At 45.7% G+C, this 21,859-nt stretch overlaps 2 protein-coding genes across 6 annotated transcripts in view; one reads left to right on the top strand and one right to left on the bottom strand.

Moving 5' to 3' along the window:
* The window catches only part of WWC2 (WW and C2 domain containing 2), a 145,716-nt gene extending 131,444 nt beyond the window's left edge, over positions 1–14,272 (bottom strand). Inside the window, exon 1 of the mRNA XM_065946625.1 lies at positions 13,754–14,272. Within this exon, the coding sequence (XP_065802697.1) occupies positions 13,754–13,884 (131 nt within the window). The 5' untranslated portion in view covers positions 13,885–14,272. The remainder of the gene's footprint in view (positions 1–13,753) is intronic.
* Positions 14,273–14,599: 327 nt separating this feature from the next.
* The window catches only part of DCTD (dCMP deaminase), a 116,084-nt gene continuing 108,824 nt past the window's right edge, over positions 14,600–21,859 (top strand). For 2 of the 5 annotated variants that reach the window (XM_065947245.1, XM_065947242.1), the window contains exons 1-2: positions 14,708–15,522; positions 16,134–16,267. The gene's annotated coding sequence lies outside the window, so the exon portion shown is untranslated. Of the gene's footprint in view, positions 14,677–14,707; positions 15,631–15,718; positions 15,905–16,133; positions 16,268–21,859 lie in introns of those variants that run through there. The other 3 variants (XM_065947250.1, XM_065947247.1, XM_065947248.1) reach the window with 3 other exon arrangements.

Below are 21,859 nucleotides of genomic sequence, written 5' to 3'. Positions count from 1 at the left end.
GCATTTAATTGAAATTCACAAACTTAGATCTCAAACCAAGTCAAAAGTGGAAATATAACAATATTAGATTCCCCTATAGCAGCAGATACACAGTATATGCTTCAGTTTTCACAAAGAAAAAAAAAGCATAGCTTGTTTTAGGGATAAGGAATGTGCAAGTTTAATGATTCCTTTACAACCACGGTTTTAGTGAAACGTTCATGGTCTTTCAGGTAAGTTTCACAGCTTCACCTATTTGTTTCTGCCACTTCCTACTGGATTGTATTTCAGCATTTAGCTCTGTGCAAGGTTTGCATAAATATTTATTGAATAAAAGAAACCTTTAACAGGAACCATTAGCAACCCAATTTTAGGAAGCTGAGGCTTAATAGGTGAAGTGTGCCTCTTGGTTTCTGCCACTTCCCTTTAACCGAGGCCAGAGCCTGAATCCAAATCTAAGCAGAGTAAAGCAAACGCTAACAGGGCAATTTACAGAAAGAAATGATTGCCCCCCGCCAAGACTTAGGGTCAAAGGTAAAAAAAGAAATCCAATCAAGGTCTGCAACTTACACACTTGTGGAACCAAGGCGTTCTCACAACAGACTGCTCTTCAGGGTTTCAATCAATACGAGAGACCGAGTTCTGTCAAAGAATCTGGGAGAGCTGGAGCTCACCGTTACAGTTTTGAAAAGTCTCCATCCTTTAATAATCAGTTCACCTGTCCTCAGATTGGGGTGGAGACACGGCGGGGGTGTGCAGGTACTGTGGATGGCTCTATGGAGGCCTAGATTGCGAGCAGGCTGTGGTACAAGGTCAGAAGGGCTTTAGAAACAGAAAGACAAGACGTAGGATACAGCCAATCGGATCTCAGCCTCTGAAAGAACTCAAAGCCCTGGAATGAGGCAGGAGTGACAGAATCAGATCTGGCTTCAACTGAGCACCAAATATGCACAAGACATTGGGCTGAGTGTCCTGTGAGGGGGCATTAAATAATGAAGAGTGTGCATGGTTTAACTAAATGGAGCCTACCAACTCATTTGGGAAAATAAAAAGTAAATTCTGAAAAAGGTAACAGTTCAATTACAAAAATCAATGAAGTATTTGTTTAATTTTGATACTGATGCTGAAAACAAGCACCATGAGAAATAAGGCGCTGGAAGATCTTATGGGGCTGAGCGGTCCAGGAAAGCTTCCAGTGTTGAAACTGAATCTTGAAAGGTGGCCGTGGCCTCCGACCCCAAACCCCCAGCCGAGGGCCCTTGTGAGTAGCACCTGGAGGTTCCGCACGAGGCAAAAGGCACAGCTTTGAAGTGAGATGGACATGGGCGAGTCCCACCACCACTGCTGAACACCTCTGTGCACTAGACAAGATGCTTCACCTATTAAGCCTCAGCTTCCTAGAATCGGGAGGATAATGGTTCCTGTCAGAGGTTTCATTTATTCTACAAATATTTATTAAGACCTTGCACAGAGCTGAACACTGAAATACAACCCAGTAAACAAGAGAGAGGCAGGACCTGCCCTCCTGGAGCCTGAAATGACATGCATGGTACTTAGATCATTATCATCACCGTCTTCATCATCTTTAGCACAGTGGTGGAAAGCACAAGATAAGCTCCCATGAGAATGAATGTAACATCTCAGCTGGAACAGAGATTCACTCCTCGCCCCACCTCTAAATACTACCATGCTTCAGGGCTCAGTCCTGGGACCTCTTCTTGTCCTGTATTCCCAAGAGCCTCACTCCATCACACAATTTTAAAACACTAGCTATGTATCCCTGAATTTAGAGCCTCCAGTTCTGGGGCTGTCTCCCAAACTCCAGACTCTATATCCAGCTGCCTATTCGATGTCTCCATGTACATGTCTTAACAACCATCTCAGACCGATAGATCTGCAACAGAACTCTGCAGCACTGATGCAACTGATGCCAACCAACCATATTCCTTCCTTGGTCTTTAGTGTTAGTTGCTCAGTTGTGTGACCCCGTGGACTGTAGCCCACCAGGCTCCTCTGTCCATGGGATTCTCCAGGCAAGAATACTGGAGTGGGTAGCCATTCCTGTCTCCGGGGGATCTTTCCGAACCAGGGACTGAACCCGGGTCTCCTGCGTTGCAGGCAGATTCTTTACCGTCTGGGCCATCAGGGAAGCCCTCCATGGTCTTTCCGCACCAGTACATGTAAGTTCTTTCACTTTCACCTGAAAAAACAACCTCCCATCCATTGCCAAAGCCATCATTCCAGTTCAAGATCTGACTGTTTCTCACCTGCACTACATGACTGCAATAGCTGCTATGATTCCTTCTCCACAGAGTAATGATCTCTTTTTTAAAAACGGGCAAGGACACACACATACCCACCCCCCCACACACAAGCCCCATCACTGCTCCATTCAACTGAAAACTCTCCAATGGCTCCCAGATGCCCTTAAAATATGATGGTGTACAAGGCATCCCTGATCAGACACCCTTTTTACCTCTCTGCCTCCTCTCATGAGTCCCTTCTTTCTCCATCTCTGCACTGCAGCCTCACGGGCTCTTTCAGTTCCCTGAATCCAACAACCTCCCTAGCACTTTAGGACAGTGCAGTCCGACAGAGCTTTCCGCACTGGCAGAAATGCTCTATATCTGTACACGCGGCTACTGGGCACTTAGCATGCGGCTAGTGAGATTAAATATTTAGTGAGGAGCTACATGTTTAACTTTATTTTATTCCGATTGATTTAAATAGCCACACATTCCTAGCAGCTATCGTGCTGGGCAGGAGGGCTAGGAATCTAACCTGTTCCTCTGCTTTGACTCTTCTCTGGATTTTCACAGGGATGGCACACTCTTATCCTCAGGTCATAATTTCAAAAAGAAAAAAAAAATAAAAAGATTGGCATTTCAATTCATTTCTATTTAAAACCACAACACAAAGGAAAACTATAAAGTTTTGCATTAAACAAAACAGTGTGTTCTTCAAACCTTTGAGAGTAAACATTATCTACCACGCTTTACATTTGATTAACAGTGCCACTTAACGAAACCACCCTCGCATACAATGGAGCGGTATCAGTAAAGTGATTCCTGGTCTCTCACTAAGTCAGAATTTTCATCAGGCGTTTATAGCACAAATCTCTCTAGGCCAACCTTGCCTGCAAACTCGGTACTCACGTTAGAGCCTGTGAGAAAACACAGCGGGAATGGGCTCTAGCAAAGGCTCTCTGCCTGCCTACTCCTGACATACTCATTTCCCCAGAAAAAAACAGGGACGCTTACTTGGCTGAAAGTCACTATTAAGTCAAAATAATGTCCTAAAGTGTGAAAGTGTGAGTCGCTTGGTCATGTCTGACTCTGCGACTCCATGGGCTGTAGCCCGCGAGGCTCCGCCGTCCATGGGCAAGAATCCTGGAGTGGGTTGCCATGCCCTCCTGCAGGGGATCTTCCTGACCCAGGGATCAAACCCGGGTCTTTGGCTTTGCAAGCAGATTCTTTGCTATCTGACCCACCAGGGAAGCCCCCCAAATAATGTCTACATTTCTTTAAAATTAAATCTACCTCCACCCCCAGTGAGACTGAAGCTGGTTAAGTGCACATCTCTGCTCAGATTCTCCACTGGAACCACACTCACTACTCCCAAGTTACTGGAATGAAAGAACAGCTCTCAGAACTCAACTCTGTTACCCAACTCCTGGTCCACTTCCCAATGGGCCTTGATTCCAGTGCTACTCACTGCTGTCTTCTCAGAACTGTGATTTCTTTACTGACATCGGGGTTAATAGTGTAGGAAAAAATATTTGCAGAGGAAAATGATTTTACCCCTTCACAGCCTCTTTGCAACACCTGCACTTGTGACAGCTTTGTAAACAGAATACACAGAATTATTTTCTGTTTGATCATCATCACCAACTCGGTGCTTTATGAATACTATCAAGATGTCCCTGGGAAAGTCAGCCCTTCCAATGATCAACACAGATCACTGTAATGTTTATACTTCCAAGAATAAACTGTACACAAACAGCTATGATACTTCCAAGAGCTTGTGGGATTTTCTTTTGCCTGTTTCTCTCCTTTCCCTGTGTACAATTCCAGCTAAGACAGGCAAGAACAGGTCTGGGAAACTTTCAGGAGTGTGCTGTATGTCATTAGAAGAAAAGCAGTAAGAGAAACAAGGCATCTCCTCCCATTCAGCATCCATGTCTGATTTATTTTTATACAACAGTGCCTAGAGTCCAAATTACTGTGAAATCGGTGGTCAATGATCACTGATAAACATGCCATCCTCTCATAAAAGGCTACTATTTCTTTTAAGTGTTTGTATAAAATATTTTGGGCTTTCCTAATGGCTCAGTGGTGGTAAAGAATTTGCCCGCCAATGCAGGAGACGTGGGTTCCATGCCTGGATTGAGAAGATCCCCTGGAGAAGGAAACAGCAACCCACTCCAGTATTCTTGCCTGGGAAATCCCATGGAGAGAGGAGCCTGGCGGGCTACAGTCCGCGGGGTCGCAAAGAGCTGGACACGACTGGAACAGCTGAGCACGCATGCACGCAAAAAATATTTTAAAGGCTTTCTCATTTCACTTGACATCAGAGGTTGGCAAACTTCTTCTAAAAAGGGCCAGAGAGTAAATATTTAAGGCTCTGTGGGCCACGTACAATCTCGGACACATATTCTTCTTTGTTTTTGCTTCTTATAATCCTTTAATGATGTTAAGACACATTCTCAGCTAGAGGGGTCCACAAAAAGAAGACTGTGGTCTGGGATTTGGCCCTTGGGCCATAGTTGGCCCACCCTGCTTTGCAAGTATACCAAAAAACCATAATTATATAGTATGGTCACACTTTGACGAAAGAAAAACACTTCCAACTGTTTTGCGTGTTTTTCTGTAATTTTTTTTAAAAGTAAACTGAAATTTTTTAGAACAGTTTTAGATTTACAGAAAGCAAACAGTTGGTACAGAGTTTCCATACACCCCACCCTCAGTTTCCCCCACGGTTAAGGTTTTTCAAATCCATGAACCAATATTGATACACTGTTATTACCTAAGATGCAGGTTCCCTTAGCTTTCACGTGGTGTCCTTTTTCTGTCCCAGGATCCTGTCATGAGACCCTACTGCATACTCATCCTGCCTTCCTAGGCGGGGACAGCTTCTCAGACACGCCTTGTTTTAATGACCACGTCAGTTTTAAGGAATACTAGTCAGACAGTTCGGGAAATGCCCTCTACGGAGATTTGGCGGGGTTTTTTCCTCATGATTCGACTGATTTTCTGGGAGAAAGACCACACAGAAAAAGTGGCCATCACATCGTATCAGTGGTACTTCAACATGACTTATCGCTACGGACATTTACCTCGATCGCCTGGCTGAAGCTTTGGCATCACACTTCTTCTGCCCCCTTTTTTTTTTTAATGATTTTAATTCTTACCATATATTACTTGTTTAAAGTTTTTAAACATCAAATCATCAAATAAGCTGGCTGTTTACATACACACAGATTATGATTCGTTATCTATGCAATTCACATCTATGCCTCTTAGAATATCTTATCCAAGATGAAGACAAAAATTAATATGTACCTTATCAGTATTTTCTACTTTCTTTAACATTCTTTTTTTTTTTTTTTTAATATTATTTTATTAGTTGGAGGCCAATCACTTTACAACATTTCAGTGGGTTTTGTCATACATTGACATGAATCAGCCATATAGTTACACGTATTCCCCATCCCGATCCCCCCTCCCACCTCCCTCCCCACCCGACTCCTCAGGGTCCTCCCAGTGCACCAGGCCCGAGCACCTGACTCATGTATCCCACCTGGGCTGGTGGTCCGTTTCACCATAGATAATATACATGCTGTTCTTTCAAAACATCCCACCCTCACGTTCTCCCCCAGAGTTCAAAAGTCTGTTCTGTACTTCTGTGTCTCTTTTTCTGTTTTGCATATAGGGTTATCGCCACCATCTATCTAAATTCCGTATATATGTGTTAGTATGCTGTAATGTTCTTTATCTTTCTGACTTACTTCACTCTGTATAATGGGCTCCAGTTTCATCCATCTCATTAGAACTGATTCAAATGAATTCTTTTTAACGGCTGAGTAATATTCCATGGTGTATATGTACCACAGCTTCCTTATCCATTCATCTGCTGATGGGCATCTGGGTTGCTTCCATGTCCTGGCTATTATAAACAGTGCTGCAATGAACATTGGGGTGCACGTGTCTCTTTCAGATCTGGATTCCTCAGTGTGTATGCCTAGAAGTGGTATTGCTGGGTCATATGGCAGTTCTATTTCCAGTTTTTTAAGAAATCTCCACACTGTTTTCCATAGTGGCTGTACTAGTTTGCATTCCCACCAACAGTGTAAGAGGGTTCCCTTTTCTCCACACCCTCTCCAGCATTTATTGCTTGTAGACTTTTGGATAGCAGCCATCCTGACTGGCGTGTAATGGTACCTCATTGTGGTTTTGATTTTCTACTTTCAATTCACCCTAATTCTTCTTCCTCTGCCTGTTGAGAGGCACAAAAAGGTGGGTACAGTAGCAAAGGCAAAAAGGCTATGATATAAGGAGAAAACTTGGGTCATATTGAGACTATCAAAACACTGAGGGAAATGCAAATCAAAACCTCAGTAAGGGAATTCCCCGATGGTCCAGTGGTTAAGATTCCATGCTTGCAAGGCAGGGGGCATGGGTTTCATCCCTGGTTGGGGAACTAAGATCCCATATGCCGTGAGGTGTGGCAAACAAAAAAAAAAAAAACAATCACAGTAAGATACTAGCTCTACTAGCTCATGTCCACTAGAAATGCTCAAAAAAAAAAAAAAAAACCAAGCATTGGTGAGGATGTGGAGAAACTGGAACACTCACACACTGCTGGTAGAAATGTAAATGATGCAGCCACTGTGAAAAAAGTTTGGCAGTTCCTCATAAAGTTAAACATACAATTAACATATGACCTGGCAGTTCCATGTCTAGGTATTTTATCCAAGAGAATTAAAGATATACAGTCATATAAAAATCATACACAAATGTTCATGGCAGCATTTATTCATAGTAGCCAGAAATTAGAAACAATACAAATGCCCAAAGCTGATGCATAGGTAAACAAAGTGTGGTATATCCACATTATGGAATATTATTCAGTCACAAAAAGGAATGAAACGCTGGTACAGGTTACAACATAAATGAATCTTGAAAACCTTATGCTAAATATGAGAAGCCAGACACATAAGGAAATATATTTCATTACTCCATTTATAATGCCCAGTTAGGCAAAAATATAGAGACAGAAAGTAGATCAGGGCTTTCCAAAGGCATTAGGGACTGAGAAAGGGTGGGCAGTGAGATCTTAATAGGTACCAGGTTTCTTTGGGAGGTGATAAAAAGCGTTCAGGAATCACATAATGATCACAGTTGCACAACACTATGAACATACTAAAAAAACAAAAACAAACCTCTGAACTGTGCACTTTAAAATGGCCAATTTTATGTGATGTTTTATCTCAGTAAAAAATAAATAGCTGGGGAAAAAAACACTCAAGACATTGAAAACACTCTGAAGCTATATATTTGGGGAATCGTTTTTAACCTACAACTTACATACACAACGTGCCTTTAAAAATCCCTTTCCTCTTCTTCATCTTTCTGTGGTGATTCTTCCAATTAAAGGAGCTTCAGAAATGGATGAAGAAATCAGCCCAAAATTCGAATAGGCAATCAGCTCAACCCATTTCAGTCCAGTTCATGGGACTAGGGCTGTACACAGGACCAGGGCCCAGTCTTTGGGATTTACACTGCATCAGGGCTAGTGCGGTTCAAGTCCCTCCTCGGGTCCGTGAGGCTGGCTATACTCCTCTACGGTGGTTTTCCTAGACGTCCACGCAGAAAAAGTACCCACGTGCCATCCACAGGGCCACATGTCCAAGCCCCAGAGTCAGGCGGAACAAGATCCAGCAGGGCTCACCCACAGAAAAGTGAGATCTTGGCTTGCAGGTCACACATCACGGCATCTGATTATGTAGCTCACAACTTAAGTGATTTGCTGCTAAAAATCAATCAACTGCCTATTCATAAATAATAGTCTTTCTTGGAAAAGGCAATTCTTGTCCTGAGAGTTCTAACAAAATTAAACTGCAATCTATGGCCCAGTAAAAGTCAGGGGAGAAATCTCAGTCATGTACTCAGCACCCACAGCTCACTCCGGCTAGCATCACAGCCAACTGTTGAAAACAAGAAGTATTTCTGCTGGGAACTTTTGGAGGACAGCACAGTTATGTTTAAATTAGGGCTTCCCAGAGAGATTAAAAAGGGAAAAAAAACCTTCTAAGAACCTCTCCACACTTCAAATACCATAATCACTCAAATCACAGTAAGCATTTTGGCATTCAGGTTGGACAGGGCCTGGAGAGGGACAATCCCCAGCCATCTATGACAAGGGCGACTGTGATCAAGACAGTTGGGGTTGATTTTATGTTCTTTGCTCTCATATGTAATTCACATATTTATGCTGTTAGTCAAAATGCAGCGGCTTAATGCTCTCATTATTTTTAATCTAACTGGAAAATCAATTGTCTCTGGTTGTTGGTGGTTATGGGTATAGTTTTTGAAACCCTCAACAATAAGAAATTGGAAACGAGAGTAGCTCCACTTGTATTCTTTCATTAACCTGACAAACTTTCCTCATTGGGCTTCCCAGGTGGTGAAGAATCTGCCTGGCAACGCAGGCGATGCTGGTTCGAGCCTTGGGTTGGGAAGATCCCCTGGAGGAGGGCATGGCAACCCACTCCAGTATTCTTGCTTGGGAAATCCCATGGACAGAGGGGCCTGGCGGGCTACAGTCCATGGGGTCACAAAAGAGTCTGACATGACTTAGCGACTAAACAACAGAACAAATGTTCGTTTAACACCTACCAGATACAGAGGACACAGACAGCAATATTGAAGAATTCGCAGTCCAGCAGTATGTTGAGCAAAATTACTTGCTTTGACTTTGAAAGAAAGGTAACACAGAGTTTCCACAGAGCCTAACCAGGTGCCACAAGCTGGGTGTGGAGAGCCAAAGTTAACTTAGACACCAGTGATACCCAGCTGACATCCTCTTCCTGTCCCCCCTTCCCAATCCCCAGGATTTTTTCCCACCAGTCAGAAAGTACAAGTTCCTCAACGTCTGACGCAAGCCATAAACCAGAGATTACGGCCCATCAGCCTGTTTTAATGTAAAGTAGCTTTGCCTGTGTGTGTGCTAGGTCGCTTCACTGGTGTCCGACTCTTTGCGACCCCATGGACGGTAGCCCACCAGGCTCCTCTGTCTGGGACTCTCCAGGGAAGAATACAGGAGTGGGCTGCCATGCCCTCCTCCAGGGGATCTTCCTGACCCAGGGATCGAACCTGAGTTCTTAGTCTCTCCTGCATTGGCAGGCGGGCTCTTTAGCAAGTCGCTTTATGTGGTGATAAATCTTTTAAATTCAATGAGACCAAGTTATTGTAACATCCAATTTGAGGACAGAAAATGAAGAGAATTCCACTGGAAGTTTGTAAAACCACTCATCCTGGCCCTGATGCCTGTCTGCTTTAGCCACCTACTCCTCCAAGAGGCAAATAAACCCAACACTCCAACTTTTTCTCCTTCATTGAATAGGAGAAAACATGGACTTTTTTTTTTTTTAAAGCACTGGGCCATTTGGCCATGATCTATGGCCCACCATAAACACCATTTGGTGTGGTCAAAGGGGGCCTATGTTGAGCAAAATAAGAGGTGAGTGAGGGAGCAGAGTTGGTCCACTTGGGGTGGGAAGAACAGTTGGTCCACTTGGGGTGGGGAGGGTTGCCAAGGACTCCTGGACATGGAGGAGAAGTTTTCCCCAGGACTCGGGGAGGGGGAGAGGAAGGGCAAAGTCAAGGCTGTTACAGTAAAACTGCAATCTCTTCACATTCATACGGAGCCCTTAACTCTTCCCCAAACTGAACTTCTAACGTGCTCAAGAGAACACTGAACTGCCAAGTTCTAGCTGGACCAGCACTGTGGTTCAGTGGGGTCAGCTTGAGGGGTCCCAGCCCACACCCCCAAGGCATTCACCCTGGGTGGCGAGCTCAGGCATCAGAGAATCCTAGATAGTTGACAGGATCGTCTGAAGACCAAGAAAGATGGGTCACGTGAAAACAACCTAAGTGTCCATCAACAGACGAATAGATAAGACGTGGTGTGTGTGTGTATATATATATATATATATATATATATATGTATGTATACAATGAACTTACTCAGCCATAAAAAAAAAAATTTGCCATTTGCAACAATGTGGACGAACCTGGAGGGTATTACACTAAGTGAGATAAGTCAGACAGAGAAAGATAAATACTATATGATATCACTTATACATGGGATCTAAAAAAACACAACCAACTAGTGACTACAATATAAAAGAAGCAGACTCAGAAACAAACTAGTGATTAGCAGTGTAGGGGGTGGCAACACAGCTGAGGGAGTGAAAGGTATAAACTAATGAGTGTAAGACAGGCTGACAGATGTATTGTGGAACACGGGGAATATAGGCAATACTGTGTATTAACTATACATGGAAGCAACATTTAAAAACTGTATAGAACAGAAAAAAATTATATAAAAGTAAAAAAAAAAAAAGAAAAAAGACTGGTCAATCAGCCTAAAAAAATCAACCCTAGGCAAAGAGGCTGTCCTCCACGCAAAGACCCCTGAGCATGCCCAGATGTCCAGTAAATCTAGAGGGATGACAGAGAACACAGACTCTACAGTTGGATTCTCTGGCTTCCAATCCCCACTCCACGTGTAACAGCAATGGTCCCTGTGATTTCATTTCCCCAACTGTAACTGGAAGATAATAACAACACCCACCTCTCAGGACTACTGGCAGGATAAAATGAGATCACAGTTAAAGAGCTTAGTCCAGGGGCTATCACACGCTAAACACTGAGAAAATGAATGTTAAAACATCTATTCTTTCCAGGGCTGCCCTGAAGGACCAGTGGGCTCCTGAAATGGAATGACAACACTACAACTACTAGTCTTTGGCTGGGCCCTCATCGTGGGCACCCAAGATACCCCAATGGGGCAGGTGGTATGATCTTCATTTTAGAGGTGAAAATGCAGCTTCAGAGGGGTTCAGACACTCATCTGAGCTTTTTATCAGCTAATAAAGGTGAAGCAATGAGAGCTCTGATCATGTCACAGCAGAGTCTGCATTGTGTCATCAACCTCCAAAAAGCTTAAAAGCATTTTAAAATAATACTTCAATATGTTAAAATCACCATTTATTTAATAAAATTATGTTGCTGTGAAATCCCCCATTCTTCCTCCAAGACATCTGCATAATTACCTATGCAATCAGAAATACCTTGCAGATTCTGACAGACCACTAAAAATACAAAATTATTTTTCTGAACATAAATATGGGTAAATAATCATAATGGCTTTAAAGTTAAAAAGTACTGCAGACCCACAGTTTATCAAGTCACTTTTCTTTCAGGATTTCTCATTTGATCCTGTAAAAAGAAGGGGCACACTCCAACTGACCGGTATGACAACTCTTTGTCCACATGTTTGGCAAGTATGTAACAAAACTGCCCACAGGTTCCTTCAAATAACCTCTCCGATCATTTTCTACACTAGTGAGCAAGACTGTATAGACGCTTCACTGCCCTAAGAGAAAACACAACCAAATTTAAACTAAGTATATCAGCTCTGACTCTGATCTTGCAGAATATCTTGAAAACTCTTATTATTGAAATCCAGAAATATTTATAACCAGTCAGATCTATAAATACTTAAAGACACAACAGCTTCAAGGAAAACTGGAATAATAACAAATCACCTTAATCAAAACTGTCTGTCCCCATCAAATGAAGTGGTTACACATTTCCTGAAAACAGAGTTCATGATAATTGTTAATCCATTAACAATTTAAAATAAAAGACATGCTTAACTTGTTTAAGAAGTGGTGATAAAGATAAGCCAAGCCATATAATTTTACTTCACTTTCTATTTGCTTTACCCAGGCATTACATAGTTTTGTAGTCCTTATTGGTAAACACAAGAGAGATGATATTAACAAATCATGTAAACTGAAGCAGAGGAGATCTCAAATGCCTAAATATTTCAAGAATGCATTGAAGTTTCAATAACCTGAAACTCCAAGTATCAGAAAGCAGAAAGAATGACCCTACAACTGTTAAAGTCAAGTATTTATACAGGTGCCTTAAAAGCCACTGTTGGGTGCATACCATCATCACTGACATTTACTATCTGTTAAGTAGTTTCAAAGTGCAATAACTGGCTTGGAGCGTGAAGTTTATGACAACAGCTAACACGCCTGGAGAGACTGTGAAGGTGTGATGCTTGTCATAACTTTCATCAGGCCAGCAACAGGCAGCCAGGCTGGAGCAAGACTCGACCTCAGCACAGATGTCTTCTCATTTCAAGAGCGAAACCTAAACTGATACCTTCATGGATAATTTAACAAGGACTGCTCCATAAATTTATAATGCCACTTGTGACTTTCTTATAATTGCTCTTTAATAGCATTCAAAAGCAATATTCTTAGGATAAAAGTAACTGAGAACATAAAGTATGAATAACACACAAAGGTGGAAAAGAAATTTCAGAAATGACAACCATCTAAGATGTGGAACTTTCCCTAATGGTATATTATTTAAATTTATAAGTAGGAATATTTCCTCAATAGACAGTTTACAAATTTACTATTAGAAATCTTTCCTATTATTCTTCTAAAAATCTAACTATGAGACATTTTCTTTTTCAGGGTGAAAAGGAAGATGGAAGAGAGGAACAATGTTTGTGACCATTCAGCTAAACTTCAGCTCCTACACTTCTTAGAATGTCACGTTTTTCCTCTTCGCTTCTGAGCAGGAATAAAAAGTGTGTTAAAAACTTACAGGAACACATGGTAAGCTCAAGTCCGCTAGTTCCTCAATAACCAAGGTTCAGTTCCACGGTTCATGTCACCACTTCTTATTTCAAAACAGAATCTGCCTTTTCAAGATCTGGGAGGCAGTTCAAGTATTCAGGTGAAGATAAACACCAGGCAGTAAACCCCCAAACAAGCGTCTCCAGAATCTGAGAGGCAAAGTCAATTGCACCCACCACCCGGGCCCAGCGCCCCGACCCCCTCCACGCCCGGGGCCTCCGGCCTGCCCGCGGGCGCGCCCCGGGTCAAGAAAGTGCACTCGAGGCTGGAAGCCAAAGACGGCCCTCAGAGATGCCACAGGTGGCCTGGCCAGTGGGTGACCCCCCACCTGGCGCTCGGGCCTTCCTCCTCCGGGAGGCCCCGGGCCCCGCCCCGCCCCGCCACCAAGGCCGAACGTGCCCTCCAGCCTCCATCTGGTCAACTGCGGGCGGAGGCGGGATCCGAGCAGGGCTCAGGTGGCCCTTCTGGGTCCGTTAACTGGACACAGCGCCCGCCCAGGGCGTCGATCCCACCCTCGCCTCCGCGCCCCGAGCGTCTTAAGGTCCCGGGGCGCTCGGGAAGGTGGTGGCCAAGGGGGGCCTGGTTGCGGAGGCTCTCCGCGGCCCCCTCGGGCCAAGGCGCCTGCCCTGGCTGACGCAGCCCCGGCTCGGGCGGACGGTCCCCGCGCCTCCTCCCCGGGACCCCTCTCGGCAGCACCCCCCGGGGGCCGGCGACGCCCCGCGCGCCCCACGCCCCCCGCGCCGCCGCTCGGCCGGGTCTCCTGGACAACAGCCGCCGCCGCGCTCCCGAGGCGGGTCCCCGCGCCCGCCCCGCGGCCCGGCCGCCCACCTGTCCCGGGGGTCGATCCAGCTGGTCCTCCGGGTGTTGTGATCGATGTAGAAAACCTTGCCGTCGTAGTCTCTGGCCTCCTCCCAGCCCCTGGGTAGCGGCAGCTGCCCGCTCCCGGCCCTCCTAGGCATGGTCGGCGGCCTCGCCGGCGGGCGGCGCCTCCATAGGGGACCCGGGCGCGGGACGCGGCGGGAACGCGACTGCCCGGGCCCGGCCGCCGCACCCCGGATCCCGGCGCCGGCGAGGGGGTGGGGGCCCGCGGGGCTGCGGGGCTGCGGCGGGGGCCACGCGCGGGAACTGGGGGCGTCTCAGGAAACCCTGCTCTCGGCCCCGCCGGGGATCAGTCCACCATGTCTGCGTCGGAGCGGGCGAGAGAACCCTCCTCCGCCTCCTCCTCCTCCTCGCGATCGCCGCCGCAGCCTCCGCCTCTTCCTCCTCCTCCTCCCCGTCCCCCTGCGGCCGCCGAGGGTCGCGGCGCCCAGGCTGCCCGAGCCGCCGCCGTCTGGGCTCGGATCCGGGAAGCTCGGCGGAGCGGCGGCCGAGGCGGCGACGGGGCTCCTCATTTGCGTGCTATTAGCATGGACCCGCCCATCGCCACGCCCTTAGCCCGCCCCCACCACGCCCCACCACGCCCCCGATCCTGGCCCGCCCATCGCCCCGCCCCCCGCCCGGCTCATCTGCATGCACATTCCTCGCCGCCACATTCCAGGGTTTAACCCTGCCGCTCCCGCGGCTCCGCGCGCGGGCCTGGGCGCCGGCCCTAGCCGGGCTGCGGTGGCGGTGGCGGCGGCGGCGGCTGCGGCGGCGGCGGCGGCGGCGGCGGCGGGGGAGGGGGGCCGCGGGCCAGGTGGGAGGGAGGAGGACGGAGGAATGCACGTCTCGCTGCTTCCACCGGACCCCTAAAGTCTCCTTACGGCCGAACGGTTGAGTTTTTTGTTGTTTTTTTTTTTAAGAGTTTCGGAACGGGAAACTTAAAGAGAGCGCTCCGCAGCCCTCTCCTTCCACCTCTTTCCGACTTCCAGGGAAACCACAAGACTTTCCCCGAGAGGAAAGGGGTGTGGGCAGGCTCCCTTCGGAAGCAGAAGGTCCCAGCGAACAGCGAGGGCACAAAAGGGTCCCTCTGCGCGGCGCTCCGCACCCCCTCTCGGACCCCGGGGCGGTTCCCCGGGCGAGGGGTGGGGGAGAAAGTATGAAAAGCCCCGCCGGCGCCGGGAAGCGCGTCCGGGGGCCTCTGCAAGGGCGCCCGGCCCTCCGGGACCTCCGAGCCCCGAGGGGCCCCACGGGCCTCGCGGCGGACAGCGAAGGCGAGTCCCGAGGTCCGAGAGCGCCGCGTCCCGCCCTGTCTCCGGGGGGGCCCCGCTGGGAGGACTCGGGCCAGACCCGGAGTAGCGGCTGACCACCCCACCCTGGTCGTCGTCCACGTCCGCTCGGCCCGCAGAGCCCCGCGCTGGACGTGCCCGCCCCGGGCATCCAGCCCCTTCCGTCCGCCCCCGCCCCGGGAAGTCCCCCGCCCAGCGCCCAGCCGCCGCCCGGGGAGGTGTGGGCGAGCGCGCTGGAAGGAAACCGCGGCGGCCCGGCCCCTGGACGTGTCCGGGAAGGAACGCGGACTTTCATTCCACAAGTATTTATTCAGCAGCTACTACGTCGTGGTCGGCCCGAACGGGGCCACGGGCAGCAGGCCTGGCAGGGCCCGGACCCACAGCACTTGCCTCCCCCAGCCCTTCCGTCTCGAAGGGAGCCTCCCAGTCCCCCAACTCCTCTCCAGCCAGGTCTGCACCACGTCCCCACCATTCAGTCTTCCGGGTTACTGAGCAGCTGCTTTTATAGTGGGCGAAAAAAATCGAGGAAGACCCCGGGGACCAGTCTTTCACCTCTAGGTGTGAATTCGCTTAATCTTGCCGCCTCGTAGTAAAGACTTTTCCCCACCTTGCGCGGGACACAGCGCACAACATGGGCTTTCAGGGGGGTCTGCAGCCGCGTCCGCCTTCCCTCCTGGATTCGCCTAAGGAAGTCAAGTGAACTGAGGTTCCCCAGGGCGCGGAGCTGCCGCCGTTAGTGTAGCAGCCGCCCTGGAGGTGGGGACGGCCTTTGGTCCTCCAGGCCTCGGGGGCGTCTGTGGTCCATCTCCGAGGAGGAGGTTGGTCGCGCCGGGTAAGGATGGAGGCTCAGGGGCTTGGAACAGCTTCGTGGTGAGGACTGGACCTGTCTTCTCGGGCGAGGGCCTTAGAGGGGTTGTATCCGTTCCTGGAGCATTTGAGTAGAAACTTGAACCACAAGACACTCTAGAGAGCTGAGAGGCTTGCACTCAGGAGCTACCCTAGGGCGCAGGAGGCAGGGAAGGTACCCAGCCAAGATGAATTCGCTTTCTTTATCTTTTTAGGTCTTCCTCGTGTGCACCCAGGAAGCCAGGCTTCACCGGTGACTAAGGGAAGCCCCCTTCCCCTTGCTCCGTTGTTCAGCCTCACTCCATTCATCAAGAAGTGATGCCACAGGGCAAGCCTCGCCCTGTTCCAGGTGAGATGGGCCATCCTAGTGTAAGCTTAAGGTTGTACTTCTGAATGCTGGGGAGAAGATAAGAGTAAAACCTATCTCAGACACTTCTGAGTGAAGGAGAAGCTTTGTTTTGGAGTGCTCTAAATTGGCCCGTTACCATGGTCAAAATTTGTGTCATGGTATACTATTAATAATAACATCGTCTGGCAACCCAGCCAAGCCATTCTTTAAACCTTGCTTCCTATATGCTTCCCTCCCCTAAACAGTTAGAAAACATGTTTTATATTAAAATGTCTGCATCCTGCTACTAAAGAAAAAAGTGACATGCTTTGCCATGGCCACAATTTAGTTTGTTTCACGGGGATAAACTACTGCATGATACTTCTCAGTTAATTTCAAATTTGATAAACTTTCAGATAAGTCAGTTTCCTTACCCAACTTCTAAAACCAGTGAGGAATCCAAAATAGCACACAGCTGTCAATGGTTGTTTAGTGTCCCATAAATCTAAGACTTCAGTGAAAGTGAAAGTCGCTCAGTCTAGTCTGACTCTTTGCCACCCCAGTGGACTGACTATACAGTCCATGGAATTCTCTAGGCCAGAATACTGGAGTGGATAGTTGTTCCCTTCTCCAGGGAATCTTCCCAACCCAGGGATTGAACCCAGGTCTACCACACAAAAGCAGTTCAGATAATAGAAAGGAAAGTCCCTCCTCTGCAGGGTTTTTGTCTCGATCGAGTTTTCATTCTGCTGTTCTGAGTTCACTCAGTTTACATAGTACCACCCCTTCAGAGAATCCCTAGGGGTTAAGACGATGACATTTCATTTTGTTTATATTCACATCTGTAAAAATAAAATCAACATGAAGATTATCCACTATTTTATAGATGCTACATTTAGATTTCATTTGGCTCCAGTTCAGAAGGATGATGTTGTCTCTTGCCCCGGATCCCAGATTATTCCAGTTTTCTGGCCTTCAATTCCCTTGTCTCCCAGCTTTCCTTGTTTTCCAATACTGATGGTCGGTGGGGATGAGCTGCCATTAAACAAAGCTCCCATGTCAAATCCTGGGTGGCCGGAAATTGAGTGGTATCAAAAATGAGAGTGGAGAGTGAAAATTATTTCAACAGAGAATTAGTTATATCTGTCCAAATATATGTTTTTAATCCAGTATATATACATATTTAGCAATCCTAGTTATGCGATATGTAAAATTATTTAGTTTTGGCTGCACTGGGTCTTTGTTGCTGCGCTAGGACTTCCTCCAGTTGCAGAGAGTGGGGGCTACTCTCTGCTGCTCTTCTCATTGTGGCGGTTTCTCTTGGTGCAGTGCAGGCAGGCCTCAGTAGTGGTGGCACAAAGGCTTAGTTGCCCCGAGGCATGTGGACTCCTCCCAGACCAGGGAGAGAACCTCTGTTCCTTATATTGGCAGGTGAATCTTCAACCACAGGACCACCAGTGAAATCCCTCAGGGCTACTACTTTACGTATGGATATTAAAGTTCCTCTAGATATGCAAGAATGTTCATTGTAGCATGCTTGATAATAATAAAGCTGAAAAAATCACCACTGTCTGTCATTAAAGGACTAAGCAAATGAAATATTCATACTCAGCGGGCATTTAGAAAGCCTTGCGCAAAAATGTGTTTGCTGATAAGGAAGGATGCCCAGGATTCTTTTTAATCCAGTATATATATGTATACTGGAAAAAAAGTAAGGTGTAAAAGACACTTGCTTGTAAGGAATTCATTTACATTCTTTCTTACGTAAGATTCCATTCTCTGTTCACCATCTTTAGTTTGCATTTTTCCCCATTCCAACTTTATAATCCATGAAAAACAGCTTTTTATTTTTTTTCTTGCTAACTTCATTGGAGATGGAGCCAGTCACAAAACTTAAAGAACACAGTCTTGTGTATGCTTCCGTAGTGTCAAGGGAGAGCATTCAGACAGCAAATGAAGAGAGTGGGGGCTGTCGCAAAGGAAGGTCTCATCAAGACAGTATACATGACAAAAATGATCTGTAAGGCAAATGGATGGGGTTGAGATGCTAGGACCTGATTCCAAAATGGACCAGCCTGGCAGGGCCAGTGGGCTTACAGGAGGACATGGGTGCTGGAAACTCCAGACTGAATCTGGCGTGCAATAACCCAAGACTGGCTGGAGCCGTCTAGTTAGGAGGCTGGCGTGATAGTATAGGTATGAGTGAGATAAAAGCCTGGATTAGAAATAAAGTGAGGAGGGCATGGAAAGGAATGATCCGGCAAGAATTTGCTCCTGATTAGATTAAGTGGTGACTAGACCAGAAGGAGGAACCTGGTCCGATTCCAAGATTTTAGGCCATCAGGAGAGACTCATAGAGCTGAAATAAATGAGGAAGTCCAAAAGGGGATCTGATACAGACTTTGATTTTTAGAAATTAGAGATACCCCAGCAGAAGATTAAAGGTCAAGACTCAAAAGGTCAGGACTGTGAGTATATCATTGAGTGTCACCCATCCGAAAATTCTGTTAAGGGCTAAGGATTTGGGACTGAATCTTGGGAAGGAAATATCCAAGTCTAGTAGAATTAAATAACCCATCTGTAATCCTGTGTTTGGCCTAGAACTCTTCAGTAATTTGATATGATTTAGTTTATTTCTTTGTAAAATGTGGTCTCCATTTTCAAGGATATGTGTAAGAATCCATTACTAGCGTGTAATACATCTCTGAATGAATTATTGTTATAACCTTTATCGTTAAGCTCTTGAGTCAACTCACGTGTAGGACAAGAGGAACTGGTTTTTAATATTTTAATATCCCCTGTGTCTCCAGGAAGTCAGGGATTATATAAACTGGAACTTCTAAATAATGAACTTTTTTTCCCCTAGATTGAACAGTGACTTTTTTGTTTTTGCTTTTCTGCATCTGAAGTGTTAAACAACATCTCTACCTCTATTAGTTATCATAAATAGGTAACCCTAATCCACAGTTCCTAAACGATATTGTCTAGACAGTCCTTAAAGAGGCATACGAGGGATTTCCCAGGTGATCCAGTGCAGGAGGTGTGGGTTCAGTCACTGGTCAGGAAGCCAAGTAGTGCAGCCAAAAAAATAAAAATTTAAAAAAGAAAAAAAAAACAGAGAGGCGTATGACCTTTTAAGAATTCCCAGTGCCAGACCAAACCAGAAAGCTCCGTTACCAAGCCACTTCCCTTCCACTTAATTACGATCCCAGCACCTTAGGCAGCAACCATCATTCCAGTTCAGCAGTAAGCAGCCTCAGACAGGTTAGATTTTACCTGTTTCACTGCATATGGAGAGCCACAGTGAGCAAAAGGATAGGAAACAGGTAATAGCTGTCTTATTACTGCAGAGGAACAAAAGTTCAAATGCCATGTTTGTATGTGTGAGGCGCTCAGAAGGGACCTCTTATATGCTCTGTGGGGTAGACTGTTAGAATAAATATCCATTTACATTCTTCCTTACATAATAAAATAATGTAAGTTTCCATTTTCCTTTTACCATCTTTAATTTGCATGTTTCCCCCATTCCAACTTTATAATCCATGAAAAACAGCTTTAAAAGATGGAATCCGGGAAAAAAAAAAAGATGAAATCTGGGACCCAGCTTTCAATGCAGAGGGCTTAGGTTCGATCCTGGTTGGGGAACTGAGATCACAAGTTGTGTACAGCAGGGCCAATAAGTAAATAAAGAAATAAAAAATAAACGATGAGATTATAGTCCCTCATCCCTATCTTTTAAAACAATTTTACATCTCCTTTCCTATCCCTCAGATTTTCCACTAAAATCTTTCTTTCCTACTTATTGATCAGTCTCTCTTTCTCCTCTTCATCTTCTTTCTTCCTCTTAGTTCTTGATTTCCTGATGTTGACTCAATGCTGTAAATTTGGCTTTGAGAAATTAACTACAATATAATCTCCCAAATGCATTTGATTTGTGGATTTTCAAATTGAATAAAGAGGAAAAACGGTCTGTGTAATAAAGCATGTTCAAAGAAATAGGTTTTGCCAATAAACATGTGGAAAGGTGCTCAACATCATTAAGAACCAGTGAAATGAAAACTAAAACCACAATGAGAAATACTCATGCAGCTGCTGGTGCTGGTGGTTTAGTTGCTAAGTCGTGTCCGACTCTTGCGACCCCATGGAATGCAGCCCACCAGGCTCTTCTGTCCATGCGGCCACTACCTTGGCAAAAAACTTAAATGTGATAATGTCAGGGGTTGGTAAGTATGTGGAGCAACAGGAATTGTCATCAGTGATGGGTGGGAATGCAGACTGGTACAGACACATTTTTGCCATGTCTAAGAAAATGGAGGATATCCACATCCTATGACCTACTGATTCCATTCCCAGGTGTATCCCTAGAGAAATTCACACATACATGTGTTAGATCCATGTACCACAATGTTTAGGGTTTATTATTTACAATAGCCCAAAAGTGAAGCATGCACATGTCTGATAAAGACTGTAGTGGATAAATATATCATGTGGTTTGTTTAAACAACACAATAGAGCAATGATAAAAGGATCAACTCTAGCTACACAAAAAAGAATTGATGCTGAAGCTAAGGCTCCTGTATTTTGGTCACCCGTTGTGAATAGCTGACCATTGGAAAAGTCTCTGATGCTGGGAAAGATTGAGGGCAGAAGGAAAAGAGGGCATCAGAGGATGAGATGGCTGGATGGCATCACTGATGCAGTGAACTTGAACTTGGGCAAACTCCAGGAGGTGGCGAGGGACAGGGAGGCCTGGCATGCTCCCGTCCATGGGGTTGCAAACAGGTGGACCTGACTGGGTGACTGAACAACCCCAACAAAAGAAGCAAGAAACAAAAGAATTTGTTCAGAAAAATTTCATTCATATAAAGACCTCCAGGGAAATTCCTGTTTTTATGTCTTTAAATATGTGGAATATTGTTATTACTGTTGTAATAGTGTTATTTTAATATTTAAACAATAAGAAATTGGAGCCATTTACTTCTTGGGACATGTCCAAGACAGTTGGATTCTTTTTATTTTGAAAAACGTGAAAACTATAGAAAAATTGAGAGCATGATAAAATGAATACCTATGTAACTGTCTTCTAGATTCACCAGGAGATAATAACATGCTGCCACATTACTTTTATGTCTCTGTCTATAGATAAAGATTATTTTCTATTCAACCATGAATAAAAGTAAAAATAAGGACATTCTCTGCTATAGTCATAGCATTTTTATCAACCCCCGCTAGTTAAAATTGATATAATAAGGATTAGTTAACATACAGTCCATACCCAAATCTCCCTGGTTACCCTAAAATGTCCTGTATAGCTATTTGGGTGTTGTTTTTTTTTAAAGAAAAAAACAGGATGCAGTCAAGGACGTCGTGTAGCACTGAATTGTCCTGTCTCTTTCATTTCCTTTAATCTTGAACATCCTTCTGCTTTTTCTTTTTTTTAAGTTTTTTTTTTTTTTTTTTTTTGGATGTGGACCATTTTTAAAGACTTTATTGAATTTGTTACAACATGGTTTCTGTTGTTTACATTCTGGGTTTTTGGCCCCAAGGCACGTGGGATCTTAGCTCAGGGATCAGGGGAGTAGTTAAGACTAACCGCTGGACCGCCAAGTTACT

This window comes from Muntiacus reevesi, chromosome 10 (genome assembly GCF_963930625.1).
Source record: "Muntiacus reevesi chromosome 10, mMunRee1.1, whole genome shotgun sequence".
Classification (NCBI taxonomy): Eukaryota; Metazoa; Chordata; class Mammalia; order Artiodactyla; family Cervidae; genus Muntiacus; species Muntiacus reevesi.
This window is presented reverse-complemented; position numbering and strand designations above follow the sequence as displayed.